The sequence below is a fragment of the Hylaeus anthracinus genome, unplaced genomic scaffold, assembly GCF_026225885.1.
Source record: "Hylaeus anthracinus isolate JK02 unplaced genomic scaffold, UHH_iyHylAnth1.0_haploid 11997, whole genome shotgun sequence".
Taxonomy (NCBI): domain Eukaryota; kingdom Metazoa; phylum Arthropoda; class Insecta; order Hymenoptera; family Colletidae; genus Hylaeus; species Hylaeus anthracinus.
Genome location: NW_026534344.1, coordinates 4,105,326 through 4,120,436, shown reverse-complemented (window position 1 = coordinate 4,120,436; position 15,111 = coordinate 4,105,326). Strand labels below are relative to the sequence as shown.

Below are 15,111 nucleotides of genomic sequence, written 5' to 3'. Positions count from 1 at the left end.
AATCTGTACATATAAAATATAAATATAATACAAGTACTATGGTACAGTAGACGCTTGTGTGTGGTACGTTTTGTCTTGTCGTGTGTGTTTGTCTATACGCTTTTCTTTCAGCGGGATCGCGAAGGTCGGTTACTTCTTAATCGATAACTTACTGTGACGCTAATATTCGTTAATCGTTGCTAATTTGTATCCACGGTAGACGGAGTGACGGCGCTCACGGCGACCCTTTCAACTCGAACGGAAATCAAGAAGGAGAAAGGATACAGGGGAAAGGAATGCGAATGTTTTCGGAAGAATCTAGACGTAAAATCGAACGTATCCGTGGGATGCTGTGTCTCAGACAGAGATGGACAAAATTTCTTACGAATAACGAACGACTAAAAGGACTGACATGTAAAGATTTATTTACGAGGTTTACTGGACAGCTATACTTCTACTTGTTTATAGCGAAGTGTCTTCGATCTATAATTCAAATTATTATAGATATTTAGATAAGAATTTTGCCCATCTCTGATTCCAGAGCGACGCCGGTCCTTCGACGTTCTTGGGCATCTTCGTGGAAAGTGGCTTCTGGATGCCGTCGACAGGGAAGAAGTGTATCGCCAGTCTTAAGAATGCTGTTCGACTAGTTCGAACTGAAATCAACCGGAAGGGAAGGAGGAACACCGAACATCGCGACGGACGATGATTCCGAGGGTGAACACATGACATAGTCGGCAGTGGCAGGTAAGGAACAGTCTAAAACACGGACGAATATCGTACGGGTTCCTTTAACAACGGACAACGATACAGGAAACTCGGTTTATATCGTTAGCTCCGGCAGCATCGAGAACGGTCCTCTGGAATAACCGGGATTAGCAATGCTGCTCGTTAAGCGCACTCGCGAATTGCACGATTCTGTTCCGCGAACGTGGTCAGTCTGAATCGCCAGACATGCGTCTGGCACGCCATCGACGTAACGATTCTTCGTACGATAACAGTCGTAGACGATACAATTACTTGAACGATACACGTGCTGAGATTGTACAAACTGTCGTAGGGCGTAACCATGTCGTATGTATTGCTGTATGTGCCTCGTTGCATAAATTATTGAGCGAAAAATTGTTACGTCCGTAGCCTCTAAAAATCTCTGCGAGAACTGTTACTAACAACAAAAATTACTTCACATTCTACCTAGACGCTCTACCATATTCCGCTTAACCTGGGATCGATCTTTCGTTGTGCCATCTATAGCTGCGATACGTTGCGCACAGAACGAATGCAACTCGACCAGAAAGACGGGTGGTTTTCATCGATATCGGTACCCCGTCTCGCCAAGCTTCGCATCAGAACGCTGGAAGCTCTCTATTTCTGCTGCGCATTACCGCCATCCCCGATTTATTTTCATCCCGTCTATTTTCATTCTCTCCGACTCCTTTTCTCCCCACTCTCTCTCTCTACACCCACGTCTTCTCGAAGCGTGATTCTCACGTTTAAACCCGTACACGCTCTCTTCTCCCGTTCCTTTCGTCCCGGGATCATCTTTTTCTCTCTGTCTCGTACACAGACATACGCGTATATACACAACATCGCTCGTTCTTCGTCTCTCCAGGCTCGCGGAGCGTTCTCCATTTGCCAGAGACCACTCTTGTATACCGAACACGAACCTTTTTACGAATTATGAATACGTTTTACTATCGAAAAGTAACTCTCTCTCTCTCTCTCTCTCTCTCTCTCTCTCTCTCTCTCTCTCTCTCTCTCTCTCTCTCTGTGTTTAGGCGTCTCCTCGGTTACTCTTCGAATCGGTATCGTTCCATCGTTCGCACTTTCTCTCACTCTCGCTCTCAATCTCATCGCTCGTCTTCTCCCTAAGTGAATTACAGAGCCCTACGAAGTGCGGTAACTGTTGATAACGATTAAAGCTACGATAATATCTTGAGTTAATGTGCGTGCACTAAATAATGTTACGACGCGTTTCATCGACTCTTTTTTCCTTCGTCCCCTTTTGGTCTTAATATTAAATTCGTGTTTTTTATTTTATATTTTTTTTTCTTGGCAATCGGTGATGTCTTTGTTCTATAAGTATTTTTTTCTCTCGTGTTACGTTCGCTCGAATCGGTTCGACATACCGTGTCATCATTCAGCTACGCGTCCGCGGAGCTGAGTCTATTTCTATCGATACCAGCTTTCCGATCAATTTATTTAAATTCGACGAGGTTCAAAAGAGTCTTTTTTTTTTTTATCGAATTTCGGTCCCGAATCGTCAGTCGAGGGTCGGGAAATTCATCCCCTACGACGAGGGTCTAATTGTACGTGCTTTCTTTCGTCGTTTTTCGTACCCCTCTTTTGCACTATTATCGCGATGCTTCGATCCTTCATCGATAGAGTCGTGCACGGCACGTCGGTACTCTAATTTTTGTCGATCGCCTGTTTCTAACACTGCGAATTATCCTACTCTTCTTGGTCGTGGTTCTGGTACCTGGACTCGACGACTTTCGACCAGAAACGGTCGTTAGTGTCGGAAGTCGCGTCTCATTTGCCCGTTCCGAGTCAGGCCCAACGGGCCGATCACTCGGTTAATTTACCTAAGAAGTGACACCGACGCGTGATCAGCACGCAAAAGAAAACAAAAATGCAGCACCAACTCGTATGCTAATTTATTTAAGTCAACAAGTACTCGACGTGTGCGGCCCGCGAGTCACCGGACCGCGTCGCGTTCTACGTTAGTTCTCAGCCAACAATCGTAACATCGCTCAACATCTCTCACTGGAAACAATCGTAACGTACACGGTTCCCTTACACGACCATCGGAACGCAATGAAACGGCCGAGACGATTTCTAAAATGGCTCGTACGAGGTCGAGGTTTATCGCAAAGGTGGATAAAATTGTAATTCAGATAACGAGTATAAAGTATAAACCGAACAGATTTCTATACGTTATTGATTTAATCAAATTTATTCAGACTCAATTCGATGTGATAAACCTCGCGGATAAATAGCTCTATGTTGTTTTTATTCGTTTTCTATCTGTGGAATATAATTTTACCCACCTCTGGCTATCGGAGGTTTGATTAATTGTCTTTAGAAAGAAAAAGATCGGGGAGACGGACGATCGATCAAATCTGTGAGTAAACAAACCTCCGGTAATTCTCTGCGTGTTTGAGCTGTTTAAGAAGCATCCTGGGTTGTCGTTTTTTAAAAAAAAAAACCGATTTATTCTTCTCTGTATTTTCCCTGACTAAAACTTTTGAAATTGTTAACGCTCGAAACCAGAACACCCCGTCGACGCGAACGATGCGCCAGAACACGCGAGAACGACGCTTCCCTCGCGAAAAAGAGCGAAAGCTTCCTTTTATTATCGATTACACGTGTAACAATAGCGACGACGTACGCCGACGATGACGACGATATAACTATGTCATTTTAACAACTATTGGACGGAGTCGAGCGACATCGTGACACCGATTACTCCTATCGTTTCTCTCATCTCCCATCATCAGCGACCTCGCTCGTCTCGTTTCTAAATCGTATTGGCGATTCGTTCGATTTTTCTCGCGATCAGCACGCGGTCGAGCACGCTGATCCGAGTCTAGGTTAGGTGATCCGAATTCCAGACATCGGATCCATCCGGCGTGTGCACTGCTGCCGGGGACAGGAGTCGAAGCAAGTGACCAACAGGACGTGGCTCTTGCAGGCCTCTACTCGTTTCTGCAGAATGCAGGTCTCCGCCTCGAGGGCTTCCAAGAACGACGGATCGCGCCAGTCCATACAGTTTTCTACGTGAACTGCAATCAGGAAATAGTGGTTCGCGCGATTATAATTTGTCTGGCAAACGTTAGAGGTAAATTATTCTTAACGCTAAACGAATAGAAGGAAAGAGACTCACGATCGTAGCTCCAGCGGGTGTCGGGCACCATCAAGCGCTTCTTGGCGTTACGCAGTTCGAGCCTAAGAAGGCGCTGGCGTAGTCGCAGGTTGAGTATCCTGGACATCGTGCCACGTGGATCCGAGCGCAACTGCGCGCGCCTGTCCAGGATGTCCACGTCCTCGCTTGTGTACGCGAGTATCCCCGGCACCACGGACGGCGCCTGTGGCAGACGGGCCCGGCACTGGGCCCGTGACCGGAGCCCGCACCCTGCCACCCGTTGTTCCACCGCTGAAACACCCGCACAACGTCGAGGTTAGAACCCCCAGCGCGCCACCTGAGGAGAACCACCGTACGGAGGGACCATTTTAGAGGGTTTACACATGGTTTGCACGGGGCTGGGGTCGAGCTATTTGTTTACATCTCTAGACAGCTCCACCATAGACGAATATGGTCATTCGGACTATCGTCGACTTTCTACTTGGTTCTACTAATTGCAAATGTTGCAGTTACAAGATTCCAGACATGCATTACTCTATAGGGAAGAATCGAAAATCGATACGACTTATTAATTGCATCTCGTGAGAGATTTTCCTCATCGCTGTTATTAAAGAAAGGATAGCCTTAGTATCAGCCGGAAAAGTTTCGTCTCGTCGGAACGCGCCGGATCCGCAGACTAATCGTAGCAATTCGCAAGCCGTATCAACGACATGCATCACCGACGATGTTGATAATTGCATTCCCGTTAACTGCGAGATCGAAGGAGGGGAGTTAAAAGAACATCCGATTAAAATGTGTAAAAAGGATCGCGCGAAGCTTCCGTATTGAATGTAATCTCGAGCAACTTCGGTGAACCAACGTCGATGCTGATCGATCGCGCGAAAACTTCATTATCAATTTAATTATTTCAGCCGCTAATTGGAACGTTTCCTCAAACTTCGATTTCCGCCGAATGGGCGTTGTTTGCTTTCGATTCAGAGCGTTTCACGATCTGCCAGAAATATGTGTCGAGACACGGGAAGAATGTCGGCTACCTTGGTGCTCCTGAAGGGCGCTGGTCTGTCTCGAGGAATCGCTCGCGATGCTGCTGGTCTCGCTGTCCCTGACGATGCTGTCGTAGCCAGAACTTTCGGCGCGATGCCTGGACAACGTAGCTGGAGATAGTTTCGCAGCTCTTGGCGTGGAATCGGCACCGGAATCATAACCCTCCTTGTTCAGACCCAACGATGAACCAAGACTGGTCATCTTACGTTGCATTCGACCCGAGGAAGGCGCTGGCGATGGAATTGACAGTTGCAGCGGGACGGTCGCTGGAAGATAAAGTTCGCGTGATGATTTTGTTCGGAGGTCTGTAGATAACGCGATCGAGAGTACGCAAACGTACCTTGTATTTTGATATCCTCCTCGATGTCCGACTTCCCGGTGACGGTCCTCTCGGGTCTCTCGGCCGCGGTGAACAGTTTCTTCGCCTCGACGTACTCCTCCTCGGGATCCGAGCCCGAGGCTCCGTTTCCAGGTAGCCTCTCCACTTCCTCTTTGAGATTGGGGTTCGAGGCACCGTCAGGATGCCTCAGACTAGAGATGTTACAATCGCCCAACTTGCCGCAGTACCTCCTGGGGCTGGCTATGTGCGCCATGCTGTTCGGGTACCAATAGGAGGCGGTCGCTGGTCTCGTCATGCTTTGACGACAGTTGTCGCAGAACTTTTCCTGATCGGATTTTCCAGCGATGTACGCGGGCTCGCTGTAGATGCTGCCATGATTACTCGCATTGTCGTTGAACATCACGTCCGACAGGGACAAGGACTGACAGCGCGACGGCGGACGGAAGACGGCGGCAGCTGGAATTTGTCCTGCGTTAATGTTATACGAGTTGTAAACCAACGGTGGTTGGCTAACGATGGCAATTTGTTACGGCTAAGTTTCGATTACGGATTCTAAACCACAACAAGAAAGGGATAATAGCAAAAATGTAGCCTACAGGACACGATCAACTCGAGCGTAGTCGGTGAAAACGGTTTGATAAAAGAAAAGGAACCATTGCTCGTGCCTCAAGGAATACCGTATCGCACTTCCGTTTCTACGAGTTCCTCTAGCCAACTAAGCCAAAGTGGAAACTTACATGGAACATCTCTAACGTTCACGTTCGAGTTCTCCCTCTGGTAGGTCACGGAGTTGGAGACATTGGCGAGCGCGAGTTTGCTCTGGTACAATTCGTGGAGGCGCGCCAACTGGTCGAACTTGTGCCTGGTTTCTTGTTCCAGGAAGTCCTCGTGGTCGAAGTACGGCCTCGGCAGCACCCCCGCGCAACCCGGAGGCGGATACTGAGGTCTGTAGCGTTCCGTGTCCGACATCACCGACATCGAGTCTGGAAATGGACAAATTTTTTTACCTTTTGCCCATGTCTCCGGATGTTTCTTCGTCAAGGACGAAAGAAGTGGACAAACAAGAAGGAAAGGAGAGGGAGGACGTTTAACCGAGAAGCTGTCTCCGTCTATCATAGCTCCAAGACGGAAAGTATCGACGAGTAATTATATCGAACCACTTCCACTCTTTGTCTCTTTCCCTCGCCTGGTCGCAATCCCTGTCTGTCTCTCTCTCCCTTACGACACGATTGTTTTCCATCGGGCGCGCTATTACCGAGCCCGAAGAATCTAAGAACCGGCTTTCCGGGGGAACAATCTCCGAAGGCAGTCACTCGAGTGCACTTGGAACGAAGAGGAAAGGGGAATGACAGGTTGGTCCGCGTCACGGAACAGGATGCGCTATAAACGTCACGAAAAACTGTCCAAGAGAACCCTGAATATTTCCTGTTTCCAATGCTTTGCTACAATCTACGTTTGAAGTCGAGTTCTTCAGTCAGCGTTATCGAGGAACGATAGAGTTCGGATTCGAGCGAGCCGCCGAAAACGCTGATTGATTGCTTCAACCAAAATCAACCGACGCGTATCATCAACGCAAAATTTTACCAAACACGTCGGTTTACTTACCGGTAAATGTCGAGACAACGGTGAGGTTCTCCTGACTAAGAATTCTCAAGGGATGTTCCTCCTGATCGCTCTCGGGTAACGGATTCTCTCCCATGCACAACGCGATGTCTTCCTCCGTGACTTGAAGACAGGAGTCCTGCATCGGGACGGGTTCCAAGTCCTCGACCTCGACGATCTCTAGGATCTCGTCCTCGGATGACAAAGAGTGCCTAGACGGTAGCACGATGTCCTTGTGCGAAAGATTCAAACTCTCCATGGACACTTCCCTGCTGACGCCATTGCTCAGTGGTTCGATAAGGGGTAACGGAGGCGGAACGACGATTTCCTCGTCGTCGTCCTCGTCCTCCTGCAAGTCTAACTTCCCTTTGTCCACGCTGTCGTCCATAACCGGGCTGGCCGTCAAGTCCAAGCCGGAATCCGTGTTGGATTTGACGTTCAGCAGATTCAACTTGACGCCTAGCTTCTCGGTGATGTCCTCGATCTCGTTCGCCTTCAAACTATCGCTTTCGGCCGTGGATAACGACGTGTCGTCGTCGTCCATGCCCCCGCAGGTCTTGAACGTCGTCAGCTCCTTGAACTGAGACGATTGGCCGGTCATCTTCGAGGACTCGATCCTGGAAACAGCGTGCTTGTTCCTTTGTATCTGAGACGACTGATTCTCCACCCACTTCCTGATCATGCTTTTCTTGTGGCTGTCCATGAACCCGTATCCGGAGGAATGTTGTTGCTGAGCGTGCATCTGCAAGGTGGGCGGGCCAGTGAGCTGCATGGGGCCGTCTATCCAGGTCTCCCTTTTGTGATGCGAATCCTTCAGCATGTGCCTGGCCTCCGCAACCTTCGACTTGGAGATCCTAGGACCGTCTATCCATTGCTCGTCCGAACCGCCGGTAGACGCCGCGACAGGTATCATCTTGCTGCCAGGGGAATCGTTCGCCTTCGATACTTTTGTCGAAGTAGATTTCCTAGCTGGACTGGCCTTTGGAGTCGCCGTGTGCGCCGGGGAGGTCTGCTTCGAAGCAGTCTGCGTCAACGCTTTCACCGCTTTCGTCGACTTGTGCGCCGGACTACGCTCTTCTGGGACCTTGCTTGGTTTCTCTGCCGCCGAACCCCGCAAAGCCTTCCCCATGGCGCAACGATTGTCGCCAGAGTTTAGGCTCGGTATATAAACGGGTGGATGCTCGCCGTCGGTAGCATCGTCGGTACTTGGGCCAACGTAGATCACAGTATCCGCGGACAGATCGCTAGAGCTGGGGTCGCACTCGCTGTTCTGCCTCGCCGCTTCCTCCCCCGAACTCCCGCCGCTTCCGGTTCCCTGTGTCCCACCGCCAACGAATTTGATCTTCCTTCGCCTCATCCGATGGATCCTGGAGGCCAGTTGCACGGTCGTTAACGTCTCCGTGTAATGCTGAGCGTTCGGGGACACGTGGGCGATCATCGCGGCGTGACACGTCAACGAGCCGAGACACTCCTTCAGTAATTGGGTTAGCTTGTGCTCCTTGTACGGCAGATGCTTCTGGCCGTTGAAGATGGCGAGCAAGATATTACCTAGGCCTGATAAGGGGATGCCGCCCGACGACTTGCCGCGATCCGAATTGCCGAGGTCCATTAAGTGAAGTCTGCTCCTGCCGCCAGCAACTGCGGAATTAAGAATATTCGAGAAATGTATTCGCCGTCTGCTCCGGGAATTAATTAGCTCGGCCTATCCACTTTTGGCTCCGGGAACGAAGTTTCGCTGACTAAAGAATCTCGTTGAAAAGGACATTTTCTTCGTTGACCTTAACGAGCAAGGATTATAAGAAAGAAGTTGCAAGCTTACCTGCTCCCTTGCCGGCGACGCTGTATTGATAGACGTGAAGAGTGTAAAGCATGTGAGCGTCGCCGTCCTCTCTTTGTCTGCCGGCTACCGCAGCATCCAAATAGAAGGCAGCACGCTCCGCGGTTGGTGCACGAAGCTCGCTGTGTTGCTGCAGTTGCAGACTGCCGAACAATGGATCGTCCCTCAAGTACACGGCTGGCGACTGCTCGGAATCTGGCGAACAAGGAGTCACACCAAGTCACGTTAACGCCGATAACTGCCGCATTAAGGTTGGACGTGACTAGCTATACCAAGCAAATGCCCTAATCACGAATCTGAGTCCAACATAAAACGCGTAAATCACGTTCATTTTCCAACTCGTCATTCGATCCGATCATTTCGTGGAAAAATAATATCCAGCGAGGGAAGGACACGATCGCGCAGGTGGTCGGTCATCAGGATCGTAAATGGGCCACGCCCAGTTGCGGAACATCAGCGGTGCGCTCTCAAGATGAATTACGACGTCGGTAAAACATCGAAAGATACACAATGGGAGATATCGCGGACTATCGCTGACTGGTGCGTGTATGCTTGTATGCGAATAATTAACGTAATGAGGAACGCAGTTGCAAACTGTGATCAACGTAACAGCACTGTCACAGCCTCGTCTGGTCTTGGATTATACGTGCGCGCGGATAATCGGGCTTGTTCTCGTTACGATGCACTCTTTGGAAGGTCAAGCATATCTCGCACAAAAACGAAGAAGATCAAACGCCAGAATGTGAGAAAGAAGGAAGTCGTTCGAGGATTACGGAAAGATTAAGAAACCTGCGAACCTTCCGGGGAACAGAATTTTATTGTTCGCCCTCGCACACGCGCGAACGGCTTTCGAACCGTAATAATACTCGCACCATCTGATCGGCTCGTAAACCAGCGTCCGCGTATTTTATGTACAGCCTCCCGTTGGTGACATATTGTCCACACCATGGAAAAAGCTTTCGAGGCGAAACGACGACGAGGAAAGAATATTCGAAGACAACGATCGTTATTACATGTCTATCGATGGGAGACGCGAGAAACATAAAAATGCTGGCCGTTCTCAGCCGGAGAGCCCCGAGATTCCTTGTTCTTCGATAAACCAGCTGAGGTTGGAAAAATTCTGTCGCAGGTACCGAATATCTGAGGACGTTGGCGAAAATATCCTCGACAAATCGCTCGAGAATTTCTGTGCTTTCTTAAAATAATTTTCTTTATATAAATGCAGTATTATGTATACAGGAACTGCAAGCATCGAATCCGAGATGGCTCTTGCCATGACTAAATTACGAAGATATAACCGGCAGCGATTGAAAATTCTACCGAATTAGCGGTAATTGAAACGGTCGATAAATTTGCAATCCCTCCTCTGCGTCTATCGTCACCAACGGATACGATCGTGGAGCGTAGTTTAAGGCGATGCGACGTTTAGATAATACCCTTCGTAAATTGCCAATTAGCGTTTTACTGCCCCGCGAGACGCGGGCTTTGCTTTCGTATAGCGTCGCTACCGACGTCGTAAAGGACGGAGTACCGAGGACATCGCCGATACTTGATTCCAGTTAGTAGTTGCTCGAGGAGCTGCAACGTACGCTATCTATTACGATTTTATGACAGTTTCTAACGTTCCGTGGAACACCGGATTTACACGGAGTAAGTTCCGCCGTTCTGCCGTTCGGCCCCAGAAATAATTCGAGACGCGTCTTCGGTCGAAGGGAACTTGGAAGACGAACCGAGACAGGAGAATCTAACGAACGCAAAATAATGTTCACGCACACGTTGGGCGCGGGTGTATAAATGCGACACGAGGCGTGGCAATATCCATAAAAGGGACCAGAGTGAGAGTAATATTGTCGGCATCTGCGCCGCGTGGCATAGCCTCGCAACGGCGATGAAGGCGACGGGACGTCCACGTTGAAATAAAAAAAACGATCCTTCGCGAGAAGAATTCGTCGATATATGGACGCGTAATGGACGCTGCTCGAGGAACGATCTGGTCTCCGTACGGTTGGCGTGCTCCCGCGGTGGCATCTCGCGCAGGGGTCGAAACGTCACTGGGCCGGATAAATCGTTTTTCGACGCGTTTCGAATACTACGCGGGCGGCCAATCTCGTCCCACGAGGGTGAGCCCGTCGGAGGGTACTAAAAAAAATCTGTTTCCGTTTTTTCGAATGACCGAGAATGCGCCCGGCCTACCGGCTTTCCCAAATGTCTCGTAGACTATCCGAAACCGTAACGCTCCGCGTCCTTTAGGATAGACATGGAATTTTAGTACCAACAGAGGACCGTTACGGGGACTAAAAATATCCAAACGGCGGATACTCGATGTGGATACACCCAGGGACACGGGAATGCGAAAGATATATCGACGCCATACATATCCGAGGTATGGTTCGACTTCTAATAAATAAAAGTTGCGGAATGGACAGTATTTCCTGGGACATTCTGCTATTTTTAGTTCGCGAAAGATCTACGATGGATGAGATCGTTAAGTATCTGTCGCGATAATCTAATAAAATTACACGAACGGCGAAGTAGTCGAAAGTGAACGACCGATCTGGGAAACTTCCAAGAAGAGATACTTTCTGAAAAAAAATCCGCGAATCAACGTCGAGTTAAGTATCGCCTTCGCTCAATTATCTTCATCTCCTTCCTGCACAAAAAGGTCAAACTCGAGCTTCAATTTTCCAGCTTCTCCGTCGTTGTTTTTTATCGCTCGCGACAAGCTGGATCGCGATAATCATTGGTCGTCGTATCAGCGGTGGATCGGACACACCGGAAGGAGTAATTTGATTCCGAGGGAATCGATAATGGCTTCTCAGCGAGAAACAGCTTTTCCCTATAATTCACACGACGACGATCGACCGGCCATTGCCACTTTCATCCGCGCGTGACGACAACCGCTGCTTTGGTCTTTCTGTGTAAAATAAACGTTTCCCAAGATATTTTTACTCAATGAATTTCGACAATTTTCGTCACGGGGATAGCTCGACCTTTTAAGATAGAAACAGTCGGTACTGTGGTGGCAGACATCCTGAATGTTCTCCGAAATAAGTGTACCCAGTGAGGACCACTAGGTCGTCGTCTCGCGAGAGGGTGGAGGGTCGCTACAGGTACTAAGGCGACCCAACGAAGACCGCAGAGAAGGTCGTGGGTCGTCGAGATCCCGGAAAAGCTCGTAATAAGCGACTAGAATATCTGTCGTCCGTCGTAAAAGTCGGTTGCGTCTGTGCTATAACTCGAGAATCCGTAGAGAGAAGCGCGCGGCCACGTTTCGTGTTTTTTCCCCGTTACCACGAGGACAGAGGGAACGAAAAAGTTTTCTATAAATCATTTCAGTCCGTAATACGCATAGGGAATGCTCATTTAGCTGTTAAATTTATTTATACGCCTCGAGGGTATAAATTCCTAGGTACTTTTAATTCGAACTGTCTTTAATTTAATATCACGACTTATTGCTTGTTCCAGCGTCCCCTTCGATGGCCATTTTTATGCGATTATTATGGCTGCTTTCCCGAAAGCCTCTAGTTTCAGCGTCAGGCAAGGAGCACGCTTTAATTAAGGCGAATACGCGAGCCGAATTTCTTAAACACACGCGGGAAGACGTTCTTGCTCGGTCTTCGCGATTCGCCGTTCGCTGCAAGTTTCCGCAAACGGAGGCATACCCGTGCGAAATCTTGCAAAAAGAGGAGCGAGGATAATCTCTAGCGCAACGCTCCGCGCCATCTTGTTAATCCACGCAACGGCCATTAGAATTAACTTGGCGTGTTATTCTTTCATAAGAATCTCCCGGTGCTTCCGCCGTTTATTCCTAGCGGTTCGTTCGGGTTCGCGATGTTTCCACGTTTCTTCGTCTTCTCTGTGTTTCGGCTCGAGGCACGAACTCTATTTCGCGATTTTCAAATTAAGACTACTGTTGATCTCCAACGTAGACGAAAGGCGTTCGTTTCGAATAATTGGTGAACATTAACGCACGAAGAAACCGTTTCGAAATTAAAGTGGTTTCGTAGTCTAGTTTCAATTTCCAGGTTCGTACGCAGACGGTACTTCGCTTTCACGACATATTTAAAATTATTGCCACCGTAAACCAACAATCTACTTTCCAGCCGAAACGCACGGAAATGCCTCGCGTCATTAAATTTCCAAGTGACGAAGTGAGGAAAGCTGTCGTTAACAAAATGACCTCCGATTCCTCTTTCACCGTGGAGAGACCGAGCACGGACCATTGCTCGCTACCATTTGCTTCGGAAGCCAGCCGGTACGTAAGACGACGGTTTTCTTTAATTGCCTACCGCACGGTAGATCCTGGGAGCGTATCCCCTCGTAAAAGTTACCGTCCCTGGTAAACGTTTCTGGTCGCCAAGAGGGACGAGGAAAGTCGGAGGGAGTCGCGCGTGGAAAAAGAAAGAAACTCCGAGGAAATGAACAGGCATATTAACGGGTCGATGGACCGACGAATCTGCTTCGAGAATGCAGTTGGATGCTAAGGACGCGAAATGAGGGAAATGTACGGAATATGAATTCCACGGAGCGAGGAATAACTCGTTTATTATAAGTAGAAGCCGCAATAATAATTGGAGCTTCCCATGTACCTTTCGCACTACCATCTCTTTTTCTTCATTTCTACGTTGTAATGTAGCGACACGGTCCGCAACTTTAATATTCAAATGCTTCCCTTGTACGTTGCGTTCTCCATCGAAAGACTCGTAAAACGGCACGAACAGCGTGCAAATAAATTTAAGGTAGAAATCGGGTAGAACTCAAGAAAGAAATATTATAGATGGTAAAACATGTTCTTCGAAAACCGTAGAATCAGATAAAGCGGTAACTGTTGCGCGAAACCGAATAAATAATGCATTCGGTAATGGAATAAAATACCGCATTCGGGTGGAAGTAGAGGCAGAGATGTTTTGGCCGCAGATGCACCATTGGCTGCAACCCCAACCCTTCTCTATCGATCCTATATACTTTCTGCACGTGCATCGAAACGCAAACATGCGGCTTTGAGGTTATTCGATCGAGTGTTTCGGTCGAGTCGGCAAACAAATGGATATTAACAAATAATTTGTGCGATCGAAGGTTCCATTCCACCATCGTCCCTGGACTATAAACTTCGCCCGAAATGTCTCGTGCATTTGCAAATGAAACTTCTCAGTGCGCGAAACGACTCCTATCTCCTCCTTGTTCGCGAAAGAGTCGATATATCATTGGCAATAATCGTTCCAACGATCGTCGACGGAAAAAGGGAAATTTTCTTGCAGTCGCGCGGCGGATAGCGGCGGCGAAATGAAGCGGAATGAAAATTCTTGCGCTGCCACGGAATACCTCTCTTCGATTTTCCATCGACTCGAACCCTTTTAGCCATTCCGCGAAACAAAACGAAAAACATTCCCGACCGCGTTTTATGCGCACGTTAAAAGCCCGTGTGACGACACAGCTACGACGTTTTGTGCGTTCTTCCATTATTCCCCATCCTCGTCCTTATATCTCTCCTTTCTTATTCGCTTCATGTGCCAAACGGTTCGAGTTTTCGGCCAAAATTTTACCGAAGAAGAATCGCTTCTTGGCTATGCATAGTTTTTTTCTATAATATTCAAGATTATTCTCTTCTCTTATGCCTCGATCGAATATGAAACGATAGCATCGGCGCGACGAGCCGTCGATGAGATGAAAACTTGCATAGAAAAACATTCTGTAAAATACTTTTCTTTCCCGAGAGATCATGCGAGTGCACGCGATCGCTTAAAATTGATACGCGCGATCCTCTTCGAATGTCCTCGCGAGCGCGAGCGTTCCTTCGATGCTTCTCGAAAACACGCTCGTGAAAATATCGAGTCGCTTCGACTTAGTCCCGTAGTATATTTTACTTCGATCGACGTTAAATTTAACTTTCGTCTGCCATAAAAATGGATTTACGTCCCGCGATCGGTATACGCGTTCCAAAAAATTGAAGAGGATAGCGAGGCGGGGGTGTCATTCTCGAACGAAAAACTTCTAATGAAATCGTAAAATATACAAGACGAGACTCTAGAAGAATGATATTACGAACGATTTCTTTGATTCCGTTTATGGTAAAAAAGAAAAAAGAAATTATTTCGGAAGAAGGAGTAAATTTTAGCGACTAAATTTACGCCCGAAAATCGAGGCAAGTCTCTTGGCAAAGTAATCGCAGTCAAATCCAAATAAATGCACGAAGCGTTGTGGAAGTAAAGGGCGGACAAAGTAGGCCGTTGTTGGAAGGAATGGAAAGTGAATTACCGCAAAGACGGTATTTCGTTTCCGCTCGGTCTAGAGCGGCGGGACTGGAGCCGTCGAAAACTTTAAATAATTACGGGGGAAGGGATTATCGAGTTTCCCGGGCAGAAAGGCTGAAATTCATCCACGGGGCTTTCGGTTCCCAGCGCTAGGAGACATGGAAAGTCGGAAACGAGAGCGAGGGAGGCGAGA

At 48.3% G+C, this 15,111-nt stretch overlaps 1 protein-coding gene and 1 long non-coding RNA gene across 2 annotated transcripts in view; one reads left to right on the top strand and one right to left on the bottom strand.

Moving 5' to 3' along the window:
* Nucleotides 1–1,753: 1,753 nt before the first annotated feature.
* LOC128889317 (uncharacterized) overlaps nt 1,754–15,111 on the bottom strand; it is a 257,458-nt gene continuing 244,100 nt past the window's right edge. The window contains exons 10-16 of the mRNA XM_054146857.1: nt 8,650–8,862; nt 6,834–8,468; nt 5,966–6,211; nt 5,229–5,684; nt 4,879–5,154; nt 3,866–4,135; nt 1,754–3,764 (exon numbers count right to left, since the gene is read on the bottom strand). Coding sequence (XP_054002832.1) covers nt 3,574–3,764; nt 3,866–4,135; nt 4,879–5,154; nt 5,229–5,684; nt 5,966–6,211; nt 6,834–8,468; nt 8,650–8,862 — 3,287 coding nt within the window. The 3' untranslated portion in view covers nt 1,754–3,573. The remainder of the gene's footprint in view (nt 3,765–3,865; nt 4,136–4,878; nt 5,155–5,228; nt 5,685–5,965; nt 6,212–6,833; nt 8,469–8,649; nt 8,863–15,111) is intronic.
* Nucleotides 9,300–11,547, top strand: LOC128889350 (uncharacterized). The gene is made up of 3 exons (XR_008460428.1): nt 9,300–11,050; nt 11,123–11,278; nt 11,356–11,547. It is a non-coding gene; the product is annotated as an uncharacterized LOC128889350 (long non-coding RNA).